This window comes from Poecilia formosa, unplaced genomic scaffold, assembly GCF_000485575.1.
Source record: "Poecilia formosa unplaced genomic scaffold, Poecilia_formosa-5.1.2 Scaffold26, whole genome shotgun sequence".
Lineage (NCBI taxonomy): Eukaryota > Metazoa > Chordata > Actinopteri > Cyprinodontiformes > Poeciliidae > Poecilia > Poecilia formosa.
Window position 1 is genome coordinate 1681960 of NW_006799965.1, and position 21254 is coordinate 1703213.

The 21254-nt window shown below is 40.3% G+C and overlaps 4 protein-coding genes across 6 annotated transcripts; 3 read left to right on the top strand and 1 right to left on the bottom strand.

Annotated features, from left to right (window-relative positions):
- Positions 1–98: 98 nt before the first annotated feature.
- nme5 (NME/NM23 family member 5) lies at positions 99–3111 on the top strand. Its single transcript, XM_007548343.2, has 5 exons — positions 99–419; positions 1418–1623; positions 1883–1983; positions 2063–2181; positions 2271–3111. Exons 1-5 carry the CDS (start codon positions 297–299, stop codon positions 2352–2354), a joined length of 633 nt encoding a protein of 210 aa, XP_007548405.1. The 5' UTR covers positions 99–296; the 3' UTR covers positions 2355–3111.
- Positions 2745–13967, bottom strand: phykpl (5-phosphohydroxy-L-lysine phospho-lyase). 2 transcript variants are annotated; one of them, XM_016669599.1, is made up of 12 exons: positions 13734–13967; positions 13515–13633; positions 12995–13154; positions 12842–12916; positions 12672–12759; positions 12462–12578; positions 12237–12319; positions 11932–12157; positions 11596–11750; positions 10862–10951; positions 10374–10507; positions 2745–3607 (listed from the first exon to the last, which is right to left on the bottom strand). In XM_016669599.1, exons 1-12 carry the CDS (start codon positions 13790–13792, stop codon positions 3555–3557), a joined length of 1359 nt encoding a protein of 452 aa, XP_016525085.1. In that variant the 5' UTR covers positions 13793–13967; the 3' UTR covers positions 2745–3554. The 2 variants fall into 2 exon arrangements, with proteins under 2 accessions (XP_016525085.1, XP_007548407.1); XM_007548345.2 differs by lacking the exon at positions 2745–3607 and adding an exon at positions 8726–9762.
- On the top strand, positions 3707–8651 carry hnrnpaba (heterogeneous nuclear ribonucleoprotein A/Ba). The gene is made up of 9 exons (XM_007548344.2): positions 3707–3797; positions 4262–4464; positions 6068–6236; positions 6685–6843; positions 6948–7079; positions 7175–7265; positions 7366–7521; positions 7630–7715; positions 8144–8651. Exons 2-8 carry the CDS (start codon positions 4277–4279, stop codon positions 7698–7700), a joined length of 966 nt encoding a protein of 321 aa, XP_007548406.1. The 5' UTR covers positions 3707–3797; positions 4262–4276; the 3' UTR covers positions 7701–7715; positions 8144–8651.
- Positions 13968–14322: 355 nt separating the features above from the next.
- Positions 14323–19908, top strand: LOC103135550 (protein FAM53C). Of its 2 annotated transcripts, none has more exons than XM_007548346.2 (5): positions 14323–14420; positions 16182–16430; positions 16523–16583; positions 16661–17481; positions 18436–19908. In XM_007548346.2, exons 2-5 carry the CDS (start codon positions 16347–16349, stop codon positions 18685–18687), a joined length of 1218 nt encoding a protein of 405 aa, XP_007548408.1. In that variant the 5' UTR covers positions 14323–14420; positions 16182–16346; the 3' UTR covers positions 18688–19908. The 2 variants fall into 2 exon arrangements, with proteins under 2 accessions (XP_007548408.1, XP_016525088.1); XM_016669602.1 differs by lacking the exon at positions 14323–14420 and adding an exon at positions 15574–15603.
- Positions 19909–21254: the final 1346 nt, after the last annotated feature.

Genomic DNA, 21254 nt, shown 5'->3' on the forward strand with positions numbered 1-21254 from the left:
TATATATTTCAACTTGTACATTTACTTGCAAGATAAGATGAACGTCTTTCAAAAAAGGGATGGATTGTCCTACATGGTGTACCGTAGTTGTCTGGTATCATAGCAACCCACATTACCCAGAGAGTAATCAAACAACAGAATAAACTCGGCTGCTACTTCTTTTTGCTGTCTGCTTCAGCAGTTATTTAGCTACAAATCGTAGTTCATGTGGAATTATTCACAGACTTTGTGTTAAACTTGTATTTTCCGTTTGAAAGCAGCAGAGGTTGTATGTTCGCGTCATCTCGCAGAGGAAAATGTACGAGATTTCACAACGTATTTATGTTGAAAGAACCCTGGCGATCATCAAACCTGATGTGGTTCATAAGTCCGAGGAGATCGAGAAAGTCATCCTGAAGGCAGGTTTTTTGATCTTGCAGGTTAGTAGAAATGTCAAACATTTCAATAGTTCGGTGACTTTTAATCTAGTCACCGATTAAAAGATAATCATCTTTTGGGATTTCTTTTAGTGTTACTCTATATTTGATCCTTACACCTGTTGTCCACTAGAGGGCGATGGTGACCAATATTTTTAAGCCAGTTCAGCGGACGGCCTCTTGGGGTTGTGAAAGAGACACAGGGTGCTTAATTTTTACTAGAAATAATTTAGAGATGATCAGTTATATTAAATATAAATGTATTATGAAAGGATAGATTTAGTAATCCCTGTGTGTTCTTAGGCAGTATTTACATAACATTTCTATCAACCTTTTAAAACTGATAGTACAAAGTTCAGTCATTTTTAATGTAATTCAGCTAAAACACATTGTGTTGTATTTCAAATTGCAATAGTACTATAATGATACATATTTTAATTATTATTAATATACCAGGTTGAACTTCCTAGTTGTTTTCAATTAATTATGTTAAAAAATCAGGTATTTATTTTTATTAGTTGTAACCTAAAACCTCCAACATGTTTATTAGTCTCTCTCCAGGCTTAATATTTATATAAAACCAATGTGGAGAAATGTGGAGCTTTGAAATATGTGGTTAATTACATTTCAAAGAAATTGTACATGTTCACTGGTGAAATTCCTTTCAGATAAGGATACCCACTTACACGTTGCAAGTGACTGTAAGCTGTACTATTTGAATGTTTTTTTCCCCCTTCAATATAATAAAAGAAGAAACACCTAAGGGGAGAGCTGAAAGCCAAACAGAAAAAATGAAATCAATCATAATTGTGTAGGGGGAAAAAAAGACAACATTTTGGAATTCAATTCAATATGTCTAACAAATTAAAGAAATAGCAAAAGAAACGTCTCATCTGTCTAAATTTGCATTTAACCGATCTGCATCTGTTTCATAAAGCTGAGAACAAACCATAACCATGTGTCTTGCTGAACTGTCTGGAAATGAATTTTCCCTGTGACAGAAGCGCAGGCTGCTGCTGAGCCCTGAGCAGTGCAGTGAGTTTTACGCACACCAGTACGGAAAGCTCTTCTTTCCCAGCCTGACGGCCTTCATGAGCTCCGGCCCCATTGTTGTCATGACGCTGGCTCGGCATAACGCCGTCGCTCTCTGGAAGTCCATGATAGGCCCTGACAACATCACCGTAGCCAAAGAAACAGATCCAGAATGGTCAGTCTCAAATAATTCTAGTGTAAATGAACAAGTAATGAAAATTCTTCAGAATTTACATTGCTTGAGGTTAATTTATTACACTTTCATTTCCCTGAAAAATGTCATTGAAAATACTTTTTTTAACCAGCAGTGTGGCACTCAGAGTTGTTGTCTGAATGCTGTGAAGATCTGTTCACTTTCCTTTAGCCTAATACTTTTTACTCTCGACTCCATGTGCTGCTGGTGTTTTAAAGTCTTACTCTCTCTTTCTCTCCAGCCTTCGAGCAAAATACGGAACTTCTGACCTGAAGAACGGTCTTCATGGCAGCGACACGTTTTCAGCAGCAGTGAGGGAGATTAGATTTTTTTTCCCCAACAGTACGTAATTTGCTCTGTCAAAATTACCGTTGCTCAGAAACATATGAAGTGCTGATCTCCTTGTGATTTCTCTTTGCAGCTGTAATTGAACCCTTTCCGTCTAAAGAACAAACCGAGGAGTACTTGAGCGTGAACGTAATCCCCGTTCTCCTACGTGGACTCACTGAGCTCTGTAAGGAAAAGCCTCTCCACCCCTGCGTAAGTACGGACGCTCAGCCTGTGGGAAAACCTTGTGTATTATAAGTGCGATGTGATGTGAGCTTGTGCAACTTTTCTCTTCTCATTAGATTTGGCTTGCTGACTGGCTACTGAATAATGATCCAAGCCAGCCTCAAATAAATGCGGGAAACATTCTGGAAGGTGAAAAGTGACAGCCAGGGAGCATGACTGCTATTTTTTCCTTTTGTTTGTTTTTTGGCAAGTTCGTGTGTTCGGTATCATATATGTAAATATATGGATACTTGGTAGCAGTAAAGAGCTGTGTTGATTTTCTCTTGTAGGTCAAAGAATTCTTTCTGGCCTGTTGATGTTAGTCATTTAAATCAAGCAGTGTGTTTACACTCCACATCTAAAACAATATTGTGAAATTAAATAGATTAAACACTGTAACATATTTTCAACTGACATGGTTTTGCAATAACTCTTTTTTATAACCCTTGACAGAGCCTTAAAATTACAATAAATTTCATTAACTAATCTCACTAAAACTAAAAAAAGATTTTAATCAAAACTCTATGATTAATCCAAATAGACTTTTTTTTTTTTTTTGCTGAAATGCCTTAAGATGACATGTGTAGTGAAAGGATGTTATATAAGTAAACTATGTAGTATTACAAGGAAAACTAACCACCTTGAAACATAATGGTTTCACAATTATGCCGGTTAATGTTAACATGGTCTAGTCAAATTCCTTATTTAATTTAAATCTCACTGAAAATCAGAAGAAAGACTTAAAAATTGGTTAACATATGCTCTCCATCCAATCTGACAGAGCTTTATCTATTACGCAAAAAATGGTCAAAGTCTTCAGTCTCAATGTTCACTTAACGCTTTGAAAATGAATTATAATTTTTCTACTGCTTCACAAGTTTGCACTGCTTTGTCTTGGTCTGTCAAATAAAATCTCAATAAAATTAAGTGAAGTTTCTGTCTGTTATGCCATGTGAGAAAATGTAAAAAATAAAATAAAATAAAAACGTTCAACGAGTATGAATACTATAACAGTAAATTGTATCCTCTCATAATCAAATCAACCTAGATTAGAAAGTTTTTTTAAAGAGAAGTGGCAGTCATTTTCAATCCATATATGCATATCAGCAGCAGCAGCAGCTTTATTAGACACAAATAGGTCCATAGAATATTTTAATTACAGTTTATTTGCCCTATCTTGATTTGTTTTCTCTTTACCCACTGTATGGTATTATACGGTTGATATAATGTCAACACCTTATTGGTTTGCGCCTTTTTGTCAAATGAAATTGATCATATTGATGTGTTTTGTAAGTTTTCATGTTAAAAAAAAACAATAGTGATGGCTATTTCACTTCTCCGGGGAACTCGTTTCCAGCAGCTCAAAAAAGGTTCACCGAGTTCCTTCCTGTGTTGTAAGAGGGCGTTAACGACTCTGTGAAAGAAGAAAAAAGCGCCGTTTGTGATTGGTTAGCCCTGGGAGTGACAGCCAAATCTAACCAATCAGATGGCTCCTTTGCAGAAATTAATTTTTTTTCCCCCTTTGCCGCTTCTAAAAAACCAACCACGAGTTGTCGTCGTGTGGGAGAATCCATCTTGAAGAGAGCTCCTCGGCCGTACGACCAGTAAGTACACCTTCGTTTCTCTCCCAACATGTTTATATTTAATATTGACAGATATGGCATAGTTTGTTGTGTATTTTTTTCTAACTGTTCAATGTTTTCGATCGCAGTGAAATAAATGCTGCATCGCAATAATGGCCTACATTTCGCGCAGCACGGCCTCAGACTTACGTAATTGCGAATTTCAGTTCAGACTTTATCAGTACAATTCAGAAGGTTTTCTAATCTTTTCTACCAGATGGGCAGCACTGCAGATGGTAGGTGGTTGCCCTTTAATGTAACGAAACGAGCTATTAAAATGTCAGTCAGGCGGTCTTCCTGTCTGAGTGCGTGAAGCGCAGTGTCGCCGGTCAAAATGGTGGGAAAAGCGTAAACTGGCATCTCGTAAATGGCGAAGCGCGTAAGGGCTGACTGTGAAAGAATCGCTTATGGAGCAACTCATTGCGTACCGTCTCTGTGCTTTCTAGGTGTAGTAGTTAAAAATGTCCGAGGCAGAGCAGCAGTACATGGAGACGTCGGAAAACGGCCACGAAGCGGAGGACGATTTTAACGGAGGAGGAAACGACGGCAGCGCCGAGAATGACTGCGGAGAAGGTGCGGGGACCGATCCGGACGGGAACTCGCAGGACGGCGGCCAGATCGACGCCAGCAAGGGCGAAGAAGATGCTGGGTGAGTTTAGATAGATATTTTAGGGATTTTCTAGCTTAAAAGGTAGCCATAATAAGCACTGTTGCTTTACTACTATACCTCTTTGTTCAGCCGGCCTTTTGTTGGCGCCATGTGCCGAGTGGAGGGAGGGGGATGGGCGTTACAGCAGACATTAAACCATCCAATACTAGCTGATGGAATACTATAGCTACATGTCTAATATTCTGCCAAATAAAAACTTTTAATTTACTGAAACGTAATCGTAAACGTACTCTTAAGCTTCATCTAAGTATGCCCCCTCCCCCATGTGTTACTGGATCAACAGATGTGCTGGAACATGGTGTACATAATGTATATTTTTCCCCGCCCCCTCTTCCTAGGACAATTCCTGCCATCACAGCGAGCAAGTGCTTTGTAAATTATTAAACAAAAAAGGGTCAAAACGTAAGAACGGTTTATCAAGGAAGTTTTTAGTATCGGAGAAAAATAAGTAAATAAAACAGAATCTGTTTTTGTGTGAAACATTTGGAGAAGTTTCGCTTCCCCTTATTAAATCTTCTTCTGTTGACTGTTACTAACCAAGTTTAATTCCATTAGCCACACCTAGGCTTTATTAATGCCAGGATGGTGGAATTAGGAAATTACTTAAATTAGCATAATAATTCTGAGCATCACGAACTTAAACACAGGAGCACAAAAGAACCCACAGCAACGTTCAAAGCACTGAAAGCTTGACTTGCCTCACGACACAAGAGATAAACGGCATCCCCAAGTTCTTATTAACCAAAATACATATTTATAATCCCCCCACCCCCTCAAGATTGCTGGAGTGATGTTTTGTGGACTGACTAAACTAAAGAGAAACTGAAAGTTGCGTGTCACATCTGTTGTAGACATTAGCACATAGCATTTCAGGAATGGATCTTGCTGACAAACGCGGTGGTGGTCGTGTGATGGCCTGGAGCTACTTTGGTGCTTCTTGACTGGAAGGAGTTGCCATGATTTATGAATCATTGAATTTTGTCTTTCACTATTTATGAATCATTGAATTTTGTCTTTCACTAAAACACTTGGTTAAAAAAAAAAAAAACAGCACATTGGTTTGGTTCAGTACTTTGGTTAAATGGTGAGCCAATTATCTTAAGCAGATCAGCAAGCCTTCCCCTGAAAGGCTCAAATAAAACAAAATGAATGGGTTAGTTAAGGTGTCCTAATCAAAGTATGGATTTAAATCTGCGAATTAGATGTCAGCTTCCTATCATAATAAAACCAGGTTAGATGGTTAATTTATAAAACTTTGATTTGACTAGCCTGCGACTGCGCAATTAAACATTGAAGTGACAAAGTTATTTTATACATTTTTCTATTTACACTGGTTTCAGAGTAATGTCAGCCATGCAGAGTAGAATGAATGGGGAAGAAATGTTCATTTCCTGGTAAATTTGACGGTCTTTGGTGGAAAGATAAAGTGGCCGAAAGCTTATGGTCTGCCTAAAAGTTTGACAAATTTGACCTCTTATTTATTTAGTGGAAATGTGGTCCAAGTTTAAGCCAAATCCTCTATTCGCTGTAACTTGCACTGTGTATTTGGCTAACTATGTTTGTGTTTTTATTTTGTTTTCAGCAAAATGTTTGTTGGCGGGCTAAGCTGGGACACAAGCAAAAAGGATCTGAAGGATTACTTCTCAAAGTTTGGAGAGGTGACAGACTGCACTATTAAGATGGACCAGCAGACGGGCCGGTCAAGGGGATTTGGCTTCATTCTCTTTAAGGACTCAGCGAGTGTAGACAAGGTGAGGAAGGACACAAGATGAGTTCCATTAGAATTGATGTAAGGCTTTTTAGAATCACCGATTTTAAATTTAACGCCTGCTTCAATTATAAAAAACACTTTAACTTACATTTGTAAGTTTTTAACCTGGCACGAGTCCATTGCTTCTGCATCAGTGTTATCTAACTTAAAACACCTTTCAACGACAAATGGGGAAACTACATGATGAATTTTGATAACCAGCTGTTGAAATGTACTAAGTAAATAAAGCTGTTGGTGGCAGACAGTATAGCAAACCCCTGTTGATTTATATTGCCTTTAAAAATACCCAAATGAACCAATTCCAGAAACGGATTATTTGCTATGGGGAAGGGAGAATATCATAAATCTAAAATACAAGCCATGTTCTTTTTGGAAGTGTTTGTGTGATTGCCAGGTGGCAATTGACATCAAATGTTCGTCTTTTGTAGGTTCTTGAGCAGAAGGAGCACAGGTTAGACGGCAGACAGATTGACCCCAAGAGAGCCATGGCCATGAAGAAGGAGCCAGTAAAGAAAATCTTTGTTGGAGGCCTTAACCCGGATACCGCCAAGGAAGTCATCGAAGAATACTTCGGGACCTTTGGAGAGGTACAACAAGCATTCTGTTGACTTCAGATGGTTGAGAATGTAAGCAAGCATGAAATTGCTGACTGCTTCACAAAGTTTATTTTATTTTATTTTTTTTTTTGTAGATTGAGACCATTGAACTCCCTCAAGATCCAAAGACTGAGAAGAGGAGAGGATTTGTATTTATTACGTATAAAGAAGAGCCTTCTGTCAAGAAGGTTATGGAGAAGAAGTACCATACCGTCGGTGGAAGCAAGGTAAAACCTATGACAGATTACTGGTGATTGGTGTCAGGTGGCTACGTTTAAAAAAAAGTTCTTCCTCTCAAAAACACGTGCTGTTGTTTTTACAGTGTGAAATAAAAATTGCCCAGCCCAAAGAGGTCTACATGCAGCAGCAGTACGGCGCCCGGGGATACGGAGGCCGTGGCAGGGGACGTGGAGGTGAGGCATTTCATCCCATTTGAGGAAACCTCGTTCTCTTTACAGCTACATCTGCTCTGAAACTTGAGTTGTGACAAAAGGCCTCACCTATTGTTTCTAGGCCAGGGCCAGAACTGGAATCAAGGATACAACAACTACTGGAACCAGGGATACAACCAGGGCTATGGTTATGGACAGCAGGGCTATGGATACGGTGGCTATGGCAACTATGACTACTCTGCTGGTTATTACGGCTATGGGGGTGGCTACGATTACAGTAAGCGATAAGTGCCCCCAGGGAAAGACACTGAATGAGAGAAACTTTATTTTCTTGGTCCTCCTTGTTGTACAGAAGAACTCAGTCCCTTTTTCTCTTGTCCTCCAGACCAGGGCAATACAAGCTATGGGAAAACTCCAAGACGTGGAGGCCACCAGAGTAGCTACAAGCCATACTGATCACACGTAGTGCAGGTATGCATTCTTGCATCATCCGTGGTAGTATGAGATCGTAGCTATAACCATTAGTGCCTTTTGGCCCCACAAAGAGCTCCATCTACACTAAATCCATTCAACCATTGTGGTGGGGTTATAGTAGGGCGTGATGAGGGGTCTGGGATCATTAAAGATGGATTCATTCCACCTGTCTGCCATCTTGAGATGCATCTCTACAAAGCCTACTTGATCAGTAAGGATTTGTGGTGGTCCAGAAAAGAAATGAGGACTGATCTGATCAGCTAGCAGTCGTGTCCGCCCCGCCCGCCCCCTCCCCTTTCCTGTCCCAAAATGTTTCATTCACTTTATTTGTCGAACTCATTCATGCACCTGTCTGTCTCTGTGTAACTGCATGCCACGCTCGGTTAATTCTCAGTAACGTAAAGCACCGTGTCTTTCCTCCTAAGGTCTAAAGTAAATAAGAAAAAGAGATCCATGGTCTGACCACAGCGAACATGGGCTCTGGCTTTTCCTTTGGAGTTGGCAGAAATTTGGACTCATGCTCCATTTGTACAGATCAAGTGAGGAACTGGGGAAGCAATGTCACTTTTCCACTTTTTTTTTATTTTTTATTTTTATTTTTTTTTATTTTATTTTATATTGTTTCGTGTCCATTTACATTTCCAGTGGTGGAAGTGTTATTTTTACTGTACTTTTTGGTACCCTTTTTGAATCTAATGTATTGTATGGTTGTATTTTTACATGTCGACTGGAATTACAGACGAGCAGGAGCAAAAGGGCTTTGAAAAGCTCTCAAATAAAACAATATTGCTTTTTTTGTTCTGTGTGTTTCTAGACTTTTAGTTATGTTCTCCCATGCTGAGTGTTGGAAATGAGTTGCATGGCTTAAGATGTGGGGGGTTGAGGTGATTTAAAAAGGGATTTACACTAATCAAAGGGTTCTTTAAAAAAAAACAATGTCAAGTGAGTGCTACGGGGGCTTGTAGAAAATAACAACCAGCATTTATTTCAATTTTGTTTTATTTCTTTTTGTTGTTTTTCTTTTTTGCTTTTAAGGAAGTTTCTCCCCACCATGTCTGCAAATTTTAAGTGGCTTTATTAGTGTTACTCAACTTGAACGCAAGCCTGTTATAATGTAAGAGGGTAACCCCTCTGTCACTGGAAACTCATTCCTCTAGTGTCTTGGGCAAATTGATAGAAATAAAAATTTGGTTTATATTACACATGGATCTTTTGGTTATTTTTTTGTAAAGTTAATGTTAAATGTCCTGTTTTAATGTACTGTTAATGGTAAATTGGCTTGCATGTTTTGCTTCGAGTAATGACATCTCCTCGGATTCCTGTTTGGGGAGATGTGGCAGGAGGGCTTCTCTACCTGTTAATACCCAACCGCACTTAATGTGAACCTGGAACACTTGAGCTTTTGTAACAATGTGTCCATCAGTTAAAGATGGTCTGGTAAGTGCTTAACTGGGCCTACTGTGTGTTGATGACGCGTTTTGGATACGTATGATGAAGCTGCATTATTTAAATTATGGCTGCTGTGGGCAAAAGAACAGGCAATGCGATTAAGAATTTAAACTTTTATTTCCATGATTTAAGAGTTGACATTTTTCTTTTTAATTTAGAAAAGAGGCTATATGATAATGGTTGTGATATCAGAGGAAAGACTGATCACATGTTCTGCAAAAATCTACACCACAAATTTGATGCTGAACACCCAAAACAATATTTTACCATGAAAATGTAGCTTCAATAGAACTCGACACCCAAATCCTTTACAATGCATTTCCATTGGGCTTTGACCCACATTTAATACTTGATGTACCAGAAAAGTCTTGAAGTCCCACAGCAGTCAGTATTTTGGTGGGGTGGGAAATGCCACCTCTGAAATGACCTGCAAGCCTGTCAGAACTGCAGCAGCCTGAAGTGTGGATATCTCTACCTCTGAACAACTTCATGAATGTGACATCTTGACAATGTTGAATGCAATTAAAGGTTTTCTACAGGTTTGGCAAACTTTAGATGTCTTCATTTTCCAATTTGAGATTCTTGGCCTCCATGTCTGTGAAGAGGAAAACCAATATAAGTCACTTATTGTAGCGGATCATTTTATCCTGAAGGCTTTTTCTTTTCCCCTGTGTTAACATTACTGGTAAACAGGTGTATCTCCACTAGATATCAAAGTTCATTAAAATGGTGAAACCTCAGAAAATGCAGCAATACGGTTCAACTTCAGTTAATTTCAATGATGGGACACAGGCTTCATGTTGCACTGCATCGATTCAGTAATTTATGCAAAAAGATCTACATACAAACTTGGTATAAACTGATTTTCTGATGAGCTGGGTTTGAATTTTATTAGCTGCAAGCAAAAATCAAAACTGACATTTGAAATTGGTCATTGTGTAATAAATCTGTTGAACTTTTAAAATGAATCCCTGCAATGGCTTGATGAACCTGTATAAAGATCAGTGTCGGACTGACTTTATTCTTAGTGCGATGCATGTTTTTGTGTTGCGCAAAATAAGAACGTGGTCGATGTCGGAGCTGCCCCTATTTTAGTGAAATGCTCTAATGTATGCAGTGAGCCTGTTAGCCGACCTGCGGTAAACGATCTGTTGGTTTACGTAACATGTTTACTGCTAATGTAAATGTGGAGCTTGCGCTACAAACCAGTGAGGATGCGGTCAATGCACCCAACAACCAGCTCTGCGTCTTCCATACTGAAGCACATGGGAGGCTTGAACTTCAGGACACTTTCCCAGGGGCCGTCTGTGCTGACAAAGATTTGATCCTCTTCCTTTAACCTGGTATAAAGAGGACATCAAATGACTCAGATGAAGGTTAAAATACGACGGCACAATCAGCTCTTTGTTGGTATTCCTTTTATGCTCAGGAGGATTCAGAAAAATCTATTTGTAATTCCTACTTTTCGATTTGTTAAATCAGTCTCGCACAGTTCAACTTCTGATACTGACCTTGTTACCACTGTTTTTAAAAAAACAACTATAAATCCATTACGGATGTAAATTTCTATTAACTTGACTAGTCATTAAGCACAGTAATTGACAAACTCCATTTAGTTCTCCAACTTTCATCTGAAACATGTTTTAAGTAGGAAGCCATTTATCAGGTACATGGAAGACAGCATCATCCCATACCTCTTTACCACCAACGCTGCAGTTTTAGTGGCAGGAGTTTTAGTTCGTCTGTCTATAACCAGCTCTAGTCCCACAAACAAGCCGACCCCACTAAAAGCAAAAAAAGCAGAAACAATCATTATTTCAGACAAGTAAACACAGCGACACTCCCACAGGGAATTTAGTGATCAAATAACCTAAAAGTCGTGATTTTGATCAGAGAGAATCCACACATGACCCAGTAGCTATCTTCACATATGCGCCCCATCCAATTTAACAGATTTTTCCGAAAAGAAGAATCGGCAACATTTTCTCATGATCTGTAAAGATGATTCTACAAAGTGTTAAAACACGTCAATTTCCTTCTATTTCACAAAAGATTTCCGTTGTACAGCTTACATTCATAAACTATATTCAAGTTTATGGATACTGCGTGAGAAATTGTGAGAAAGTTAAGTGTTGTTAATACTTTTGAAAAGTAATTGTTGAACTTCTGGTTGGTGTAAATGAAATCTGACTTGTCTTTAGATTCCCTGCTTAGCAGAAGACAGATGAAGCACAGATGTTTTCAGAAAAATAGCTTTTGTAACTTCAATTTTAAGTTATAATTGTACCGTTGGTACTTTGCAACAGTTTTACGGTATGAAATGTAAAGCAAGCATTGTGCAACTAAATGTGTGTTATTAGTCGTAGTAGAAGACATTTTGCTGTTTTATGTCTAAATAGGGAGAAAATGGAAGAATATGTACCCTTACCGGACATCTCCAATTATTTCATGTCTTTGTTGTAGCTTCTTTAGCAAATCTTTGAGATGTGCTCCCACCCTTATGGCATTTCCTCTTAGATCTTCCTTCTCAATCACATCAAGAACTGCCAAGCCAATGGCACATGACACTGGAGTCCCCCCAAACTGCATTATAATGGGGAAATTTCATAAAATCAATGCAAAGCTCATTCAAATAGGAATAAACACAACCAAAAAAGGACATATTCATCTGACATCCGTTAGGAAAGCAGTCTTAACGGCATCTATATTTCCACAAATGTAAGTTAGTAAGATGGTTGTCACTAAAGCATTTCTGAATGATCACCGTATTGAAGTACTCCACTCCATTAGCAGTGAAAGCTCTGGCTATCTCCACAGTAGTGGCCACACATGCCAGAGGATGGCCGTTACCCATCGGCTTCCCCATGGTCACGATATCCGGGCAGAAATCCTCTCCCTGAAGCTGGAAAGCCCAAAAATGAGTCCCAGTTCGTCCAAAACCTGTCTGAACTTCGTCTGCAACAAATACTCCACCAGCAGAGCGCACATGTCTGTGGGGGGTAAAAGTAAAGAGTCATCATCCTATCTGGACCGGGGCAAAGAAACGTCTGCAAGTAGATCCGTACTGACTCTGCGACTTTAGAGAAGTATCCTTGGGGCAAGATGATTTGCCCCCCAACACTGGGCAAGGACTCAGCAAAGAAGGCCGCAATCTAAGGTAGAAATAGTAATAAACATAACATAAAGGGCATATATATTTGTGTTGCTCACTGTAATCAGGCAATGTTTAGATTAGTAAATCTTTAAAATATTGCCTATTTTACCACTGAAACATGAAGAGGGACTAAAATGTACCTTTCGACCTTTTTTATTGATCTCCTCTATCAGGTGTTTTACTGTATCAGCATAAGCTTGGCCTGGATTGGGATGCTCCTCTCTATATATGCCTCTGTAGGTGTCAGGTAAGGGAGCCTGGGAGGACAAAATTGTAATATTTCAGACAAGCAGAAATACAATGGTTGTCTTTTACAGTTTGCATACTAAGAGTTGTATATGTTTACACACCACATGAACCCATTCTTTCTGTCCTGCCAGTTTCCGGAACTTGTAAGGACTAATGTCGATGAGTGACTTTAGATGCCCGTGGTATGCACTGGTGTGGAAGGAATGTTTATTATATTCAAAAAGTGTGGGTTCTTTTCAGTAATGTGTTGCTCAGGAGTTAAGATTCTTACTGATCTAGCACTACGACGTCCTCATGTCGGGTGTACTGCTCTGCCAGGCGGAGGGCTAGATCGTTGGCCTCTGACCTGTCAAAGAAGCGCATTTGATCACCGACATGTTACTTCTGGGATGTGATCCGGTGAAGCTTCAGATAGATTTCTTACCCGGAGTTCACAAAATAGAAGACAGACAGTTTCTTGGGCAAGGTAGCTGCCAGTCGATCTGCATACAGGACTATGTTGTCATGGAGAAAGCGTGAATTTGCATTCAGGAGGTCCATTTGAGCCGTGGCAGCCTTTGTTATAGCAGGGTGACAATGTCCCACTGCAGGAAACACAATTAACACTTAACACTGACTTGCACTTGTTAACATAGTTTTTTTACAGGCTTCAATAATAATTTATCTACTGTGATTTTATATGTGCATAATTAAGAAGTAGAAGGAAGAGAATTAATAGTTTTCAGGGGACTGGGCTGTTTTTGTTTTGTTTTATTTTTGCAATAAATTAAATCTGAAAATTGTACCATACATATTTAGTGCCCTTTACTTCACAAGTCTGTGAATGAGGTATTAATACTCTTGACAGAACGTTTAAAAAGTACACTAGAGAGACTTCCTGCCACCAGGTGACAGTAGTACAACATGTATAGGAAAGATCAACACACCGAAACTTAAAACTTTACCATGTTGGACGTTACTGATGCAATCCAGGTAACGTTTGCCATTTTCATCAAACATATATTGTCCTCTTGCTTTGACTATCTTCACAGGGTCTTCTGAATAGAAGAGTCTGCACGACTGACTATGATAAAAAAAAAAAGCACGAGTCAGCGGTGAGCTACGTAGTATATTACCCATTACCAACAAAAAATTTTAATATTAAGAGTTTTGATTTTACATACCCAATTAACCTCTGCCTCATTTCGAGGGTTTCTTCTTTCCTGAATCTTTCCTCAGCCATGTCTTCTCTTGTTTCGCCAGTTTAACACACACAAAACAACTATTGAAGCAATGAGCAGTTGGCTACATACCCACAGCTATCGGATGTAATGATTTATTTCATTAAACTATTTAGCAAAACATTCTGCCATCGCCGCTGGAGTAGGAAGTCAAAACAGCCACCGCGCATGCGCAGATGCTCAGCTGGTGTTTTAAGTTAACCCAGATTTGACAAATGTGTGTTTTTACGAACAAATTCTTGTAAGCTAATTAAAAAAGAATGTTTGTGTTGTTAGTTTTTTAATAGCATATAAGAAAACAGAGAGATTTGGAGTAAGTTTAACAATTGTTCTGTACCTTTAATTCGAATGGTATAACTTTTGAGTTGTAAGGGGCAGACGTGTAAAAACCCTATAGCATGCAACACTACTTTTGTTATGTTTGTTACTCTAAAAATACCAAACGTAATGTGTAATAGGAATAATCGTGAGCTACATTTTGCTTCATTAGTTTGCTAAAAGTCATTTTGGTAAAACATTGTCCTCATACGTTCCTTTGCATTGGTATCGCCCAAAGGCTATAAATACTCTGCGACTCAGTTGCTCGCTTGGCCGTGCGAGTTTCGGTTGCTAAGGAACCACAGAAAGCAGGTAATGCATCAGGTCAGCTGTAGCGTGCTAGCTCTTAGAGCGGCTGCGTGACCGAGATATGAGCCGGTAAATTCAGGAACAGCGTGTTTTCACAGTCTTAGCAAACTATGTCAGCGAATGAACGGTTCTCTGTTGGTAGTAAATGGTTGAGCTGGAAGAAATGACACCAGTCATTGAAGTTGGCACACTTGTTATCCTATAAGCTTGCTAACGTAACCGGCTAATAACTTGATGTCTCACGGTCTGCATCGTGTTAAGCTAGCTTGCTCCCCAGCTACAGTGTGTAGTAGATTTACCCAGAACAAAATCTATCAACTGGATAAAATATGTACTGCAGTTCGTATGATCGATTTTAGCAATCGGACCCGTTTTTCTTGAGAAATGAGCGACCTGCGCCACCACGTTAAAAAGCTCATAGCCTTGGTTATTATTAAACACCCCAAATTGCATTTACATTTGAAGTATCTTTTTAATTCTTCTACACATCTATCACGATTTTAAACACACGCTGTTGTTGTTAAGTGTATATTCAAACTTGCTGACCTAATGAATTATGTGCTAACTTTGAATTAGCTGATGATTGCTTGCAGCAATGTCTTTTTTTGTCGTTTTTTCCCCCCAGAGCTGTTGCCACATGATTAGGTCTGGTGAAACCTTTTGACTTGTGGCATGTGAAACCAGGCTAGCAATGTAGCACATAGGTTTATCATGAGATGGCAGGCGGTGGAGGCCAAATTACAAAGTCAGCAGTGTTGTAAAGTTTCATTAGCCGTGAATGTCACTAAATTATTTAATTATGACTATGGACGTTTAAAGTATTTACACAGAAACGGTTTATTCTGTCTGTGTTGGCACTAGTTTAGGCACTAAATGTACTTTAGCCTTTGCTCTCTTAAACACCAGGGTAAATGCTACAAGGCCATGCTTTATTTCAATTCAGCTGCCATATTGTCTATTTACTTTTAGTTTGAGAAGTTGCTTGAAGATTTGTCAAATTTCTGTTCTTGTGCCAACATAAGTTAATTTTTAATAAAAGAAGTTGTTTCATTGACACTCTGTGGTTTAAGACTTGTATTAAAAGGCGACATGGAAGGAATGTGCTACCGAATAGGATGCACAGACCCTTGTGGCCTACTGATTTTGCCTTTTTTTTTTCCAGTTTTAAATGCATCTGTGCCGCCTGGTTAGTTTTTCCTCCTTGCCTTCCAGAGATACTATGACATATTTCAAACCTCTGTCCCATTCATTTTCTACACACTTCCCCCCCCCCACTCACATCCTTTCCTTTTTTGGATTCTCCCTCCCCCTTCCAATCTCTGCAGCACCCACAACTCTTGGAAGTAATTGACATTTATTGGACCTAACCAACACGTCTAGCCTTTACACCACACCTTAGTTTTTCCACTTTTTACTCGTTCTTAAATATCACTATTTTGAGTTCCTTGTTGTTGTTTTTTTCTTTTGTTTTAATGGGCGTGCACGCTTTCTTTGATGGAATGTGAAGTACTCCTTTGTTCAGGGCCTCCTTATGTCCCTGCGTGCTCTCTGCCTTTGTGAACATGAACTTCTTCCTTTCATGTGTGAAGTGAATGACGCAGCTCACAGATCCCAGCTTAGATTTTGTGCAGAAATATGCATTCGACATTCATTCATTCTGTTCCCCTCTGTGTGTGTTTATTAAGATATTGTTTAATTGCACGTTCTCTTTTGTAACTGTTCTGGTTAATGATTGTTCCAATTTATGATTCTCTGTCCCTTCAGGTGGCATAGGCTTGAGGATGGTGTAGTTAGAAGGCTGGTCAGTCTGGCTGGTTGAGGTGTGGAGGGGGACACCACAGACCACGCCAGAGTTCTGACAGGAAAAAAAAAAAAAATCACTACCCTCAGTGGATCTGCCGTCTCCATGCGTCTCCTTGGACTGCAATTATGGTTACACTTATCACAGAGCAGCTCCGTAAGCAGAGTTTAGAGGAACCTTATCACAAGGCTTTCACATTCAATGCCAGTGTGGTAAGTTGAGAAATGACAATGAACTGAAATGGCTTTGATGCAGTTTAGTTGGGTGTTGGGTTTTGAAAGTTAAGTTGTTGCGTTTGTTGCAGTCTCTGCCTGAAGTGGGCTCAAGTCCTACCATTTCATGGAGTTCTGGTAAAACGACGCAAGGTAAGTCCGAACAACGCAGAAGATGAGCTTTGACTGCTACGGTCACCAGTCTTATGTCTTTGTTTTCTCACCGTTAGAAGCCAGCTCAGACCCACACCAGTCATGCAAAGCACATGTTTTGGCTAACTCGTGTGAACCTTGGCCCCGCTCGCGCTCTGGAGAGCCACTCCAGGGACCAGAGGTTTCCCTCACAAACAACTCCTTCCAGAGTTCCCCCCCGCCGCCTCCGAAACGCCACTGCCGCTCCCTCTCTGTTCCCGAGGACCTGTCCCAGTGCCGCTCCGCTTGGCACCCAAGTGCATCAAAGGTCTGGACTCCGGTTAAACGGGGCTGCCACAGTCGAGGAGCATCCAGTTCAGGCTCTGGAGCCAGTTCTTTGCTTCTTTGTGGTCCCAGTTCTTCCTTCACCTCCTCCTCTTTACACTCTTCGTCTAGCCCCAACTTCTTTAGTTTAGCACTGTCTTCTGACTCTTCTTTGTCCTGTGGCTTCCCATGGGATCCCTGTGACACGTTGAAAGGTGCTTGCTCTGCCTCTCTTGCTACTCCTTCCTCTTGCTCCTCTTCGCCAGCCCCTCTGGTTTCTCACTCTATCCTGCACCGTCGCTTCTCCCTTTCCCCCGTGCACATTCAGGTCGCCTCTGCGGCGTCCTTGCACCCGCAGCCTTCCCCAGCTCATGTTCTGGCGCACAGCTTTTCTGGTCCGGAGCATCCCTCCCTGTGTCCGTCTCCCACTTCAGCTTGCAGTACCCCATCCTGCTCTCGGCGGGACCTGCACCCCGCACTGCCACGATGCCACTCGCAGCCCTGCGACATGCGCAAACCCCGGCTGAAGAGGCGACATGACCCAGATGTCCTTCCTTGCTCCAGGCCAGGGCTGGACTTCAGCAAAATGACACAGGTGAGAAAAGCAGGGATGCGCCTGAAAGATTGTTCCGTCAGCTTCTTTCTCTTGCTCAAACCAATTGGGAGCACAATGGGTTTTGCATGTTTGAGCTCATTTTTACACACTTTAATGTATATGGGGATTTCACTTGGGGGAGCGGGGGGGGGACATTTCTGGGAATTTAAAACTTATCGACAGCTGATTTGTTGAGTGAAATAAAATAAGGCTTAAAATGTGCAATTTAATACCGTTCAAGAGGAAAAAAATATTTGGGTTATTTTGTAAAGATTGTATTACTTCTTGGAATGCAGCAATACAATCTTATACTGCTTGTACAACAGCAGTCCAAAAGATGAGGGGAGTGTACATGTTTTAGGCATTAGGCACAGACAGGGAGTGTGTAAATTAAGCTCGTATTAGGCCTTTGTCAAAGTGCTGACTGAAAACAATTTCAGATTGGAAAAGCTGGACTCAAATCAAAATCCTATAGTCTCTAAGCAAACTATTTCCGAAGAGAGAAAAAAAACCCCGCTGACAATGCAGCACCCAGCGATCTGTCCGGGCCTGTTCTAGTCAGAAGCGTTGTTGCTTTTTAAACTATTTATGACTGACATCCAGTCTTCTGTTCTACCGCTGCACACCCAGCGTGCCACCACCTTGTTTCTCACAGGGACGCCACGTTCAGGTGCATTATTTTCTCTCTCACCCGATGGACAACACTTGACGGGTTTACGGTTGCACCAAACTCTACTCGATCGCATAAGCGCTTCAGCAAAGCTCGTGAAATGATTTTATAACCCAACCGTGGTTTTAAACGTCTCTCTTAACTATATGCCGGACTTATCTGTGGTGTTCTTTGGTCCTCATAGAGCAACATTTAAACGCGCAGGCTTTTTAGTTTTCTGTCGTTCACCTCCGTTTGTGAGAACTTGTCTGGTGATTTTTGTCAACCTTCTCTCTCCTGTGCAGATGGGTAATTGCGAGAGCCTGGTGGGTGGAACAGGTGGTGGCATATTTCCAGTGTCTTCTCAATCAGAGCAGGGCTTGGCCTTCTCCCCTGCTGAATTCCTGGGAAGAAGCAGCATCGGTCCGCTGAGTGAAAGTGAAGAAGAAGAGGAGGATGAAGAAGAGTGCAAAAGAACTGTTTTAGCTGTTGGAAAAAATGTTATTTTTGAAAGAGACTGTACAGATTTGGACTTGAGCCTCATAGAAGAAAACTGACCATTATTTGGTGCTTACAGTAACTACTGCGTTCATAACCATGTAAAGCACACATGTTGGCTTCTGGCGGAGCCGTTTGGGAACAACCTACTCTTGCTGTCCTGAGTTAATGATTAAGAGCTAGGGAAGTTGGAGCCAATTTCCAGTTAGATTGCAGTGATTGTGTGTCGACTCACTTCTCAGACTTTCACACACAAAAAAACAAAACAAACAAAAAAAATGTTAGTGCCTGCCTGTTCGGCCCTACTTATGGGAAAAGCGCATGAGCAAAGAAGCAATTTTTCATGTGAGCAGCACACTTTTAACCATTTTGAATCAACATGAGTCTTAATGTTATTCACCACATCTCAGACGTCTTTAACAGCCTGATTGCCGCTGTGTATGGAAGTGAACAAAAATGTTCCACTTGGATCTGAATGATGCGCATAAGCTGTTTTAATGTTTCTATGTGCATAGAAAAAAAAAAATCCATATCTTAATGCTCTCCTGTTTATTTAACAGGAAACATTCCAGAATCCACTGTACTTTTTTTTTTTTTTATTCTCTGCTAAAATGCATTGGTTTTCAGCTTGTGCTCTTAAAATGTGTTTGCTATTTCAAAGGGAACTTTCTATTGTAATTGCTTAACTGATGAATAGGCAAACACCCCTCATCAAGAGTAATAATGATTATACTGTTAACTTAACCATGCCTTAAGCCAGGGGTGTCAAACTCCAGTCTGCAAGGCCCACTGTCCTGCAGTTTTTAGATGTGCCACAGGTACAAAACAGTGGAATGAAATGGCTTAATTGCCTCCTTCTAGGTTCTCCAGAGCCTTGCTAATTACCTAATTATTCTATTAAGGTGTGGCGCAGTAGAGGCACATCCAGAAGTTGCAGGGCAGTGGCCCTCCAGACCTGGAGTTTGACACCTGTGCCTTAAGCCTAAAATACAGAGTACTTGGTGCTCTGGACCCCTTTTTCTCACAGCCAGACACGTTTATGGTCTCTGTTTGCACTGATTTGGATATTTTTTGAATGCCTGGCACATAAACTACAATAGCTGACTGAATAACTGAATCAGTGCTGCAGATGCACTCCCTGTGGCACTCCGTAATGTACTGTACCGCGGTGAAAGTGAGTGCACGTTTCCCCACCGGTCCTGAGTGTATGTGACCAAGGCTTGGAGTAATGCAGATGATTTGGTGGCCTTTGAGAAATGACCTTTCATGTTTTCAGATGGGGGAAAAAAAAAACTCCTCTTGCACAATGTATGTATGAATAAAATTTAATAGTTTTTTTTAAAGGGTTTTTTGTGCATTTAGTTTTGTCTTCCAATCACAAGGAAAGGCTAGAACGATATGATCATTTGTGCCATCTAGTGGCTAAATTAAGTCTAGTCCAGGGTCAGTCCTGCAACTTTTAGATGTGTCCCTTCCTTGTCCTACGTGCTTGAATTAAAAGGGGAAAAACCGCCTCACTACTGGTGTGCATCAGTGTGGCCCTACAGAGCTCTGCTGATGAGCTAAAATTGGATCCAGGTGTGCTGAAGCAGAAAGACTTCTAAAAGTTGCAGGAGAATGGCCCTTGACGAGTGGGGTTTGGGACCACCGCGGGTAAGTTTTCAGATGCATGAGTGAAAACGTGTTGCTTGTTTAAGTTAATTGAAACAGGATATTTACCTCAGTGGATAAAAAGGCCATGTTATCGACTGAGACCCTTATGGATTGATAAGATTCTTACTGAAAAAAAGTACCTGTTGCTTTTATTTAGATGAAATTTGTTATTCCTACTTCTACTACAATAGCTAAATATTAGCTTCCAAAACAGCTGAACTTGAGCGTATTGTAAAAAGGGAAATGTATGGTGTGTGGATGACCAAAGCAGTGTCATTCTGCTCTCCATAAAGAAAAAGAAAACTTCGGTCACTTCAGAAATTTCTATTGCATCCTCCATAAAGGACTTTTAAGCACAAGAATGGCACGGCAGAAAGACTTGAACGGTTTGGAAACCATAGCTTATAAAGTCCTTGGTACACTTTGATGCAGCTAACAAGCTATGCCAAGCATAAATACAGATGAGCATCAAGCAGGTTCAGTTTGTAGAGATGAGATTTAAAAAGATTTATTTTACAATCACAGCAATATGAAATTACGGAGGCAGTTTTTTTTTTTTTTAGGAATGTAGCAATGCGCAAACCTTTTATTTCTGTGCCCAAGAATAAGAGATTTAATGACTCATATTTGTCTCAATCCACAGTTGTCTTGATGCCAGAAAAGCATGAAAAAGAAAAAAACTCTTCACAGATGGATACATATTAAATTTTTTATTAAGGCAATGTTTTGCTATGGCAACAAAACATTGGCTTCCTAAATCTAAATTAATATGTTAATTTCAATGACAAAAATATGTCAAAATGAATAACATTTTTAGTTGTTAGAGAAATTAAATCTATTGTTTATACTACAGTAGCTTTTTGCAGTAAAGAAGAGGTGGGATACCCTGGACAGGCACACAAAGACCAAAAGGATACATGACCACTCATGCGCACATTCATATCTACAGGCAATTTGGGGTGCGTTCACACTG

Bases quoted from the DNA above. Each gene is read 5' to 3' on its own strand.
- nme5 (XM_007548343.2), top strand. From the start codon at position 297: ATGTACGAGATTTCACAACGTATTTATGTTGAAAGAACCCTGGCGATC. The intron at 1,624-1,882 runs GTCAGTCTCAAA...CTTTCTCTCCAG, and splicing joins AAAGAAACAGATCCAGAATG to CCTTCGAGCAAAATACGGAA. The intron at 1,984-2,062 runs GTACGTAATTTG...TTCTCTTTGCAG, and splicing joins TAGATTTTTTTTCCCCAACA to CTGTAATTGAACCCTTTCCG.
- hnrnpaba (XM_007548344.2), top strand. From the start codon at position 4,277: ATGTCCGAGGCAGAGCAGCAGTACATGGAGACGTCGGAAAACGGCCAC. The intron at 7,266-7,365 runs GTGAGGCATTTC...TATTGTTTCTAG, and splicing joins CCGTGGCAGGGGACGTGGAG to GCCAGGGCCAGAACTGGAAT. The intron at 7,522-7,629 runs GTAAGCGATAAG...CTTGTCCTCCAG, and splicing joins TGGGGGTGGCTACGATTACA to ACCAGGGCAATACAAGCTAT.
- phykpl (XM_016669599.1), bottom strand. From the start codon at position 13,792: ATGGCTGAGGAAAGATTCAGGAAAGAAGAAACCCTCGAAATGAGGCAG. The intron at 12,579-12,671 runs GTGTGTAAACAT...TTGTCCTCCCAG, and splicing joins AGAAAGAATGGGTTCATGTG to GCTCCCTTACCTGACACCTA. The intron at 10,508-10,861 runs GTATGGGATGAT...TCTTTATACCAG, and splicing joins GCAGCGTTGGTGGTAAAGAG to GTTAAAGGAAGAGGATCAAA.
- LOC103135550 (XM_007548346.2), top strand. From the start codon at position 16,347: ATGGTTACACTTATCACAGAGCAGCTCCGTAAGCAGAGTTTAGAGGAA. The intron at 16,584-16,660 runs GTAAGTCCGAAC...TCTCACCGTTAG, and splicing joins TTCTGGTAAAACGACGCAAG to AAGCCAGCTCAGACCCACAC. The intron at 17,482-18,435 runs GTGAGAAAAGCA...TCTCCTGTGCAG, and splicing joins ACTTCAGCAAAATGACACAG to ATGGGTAATTGCGAGAGCCT.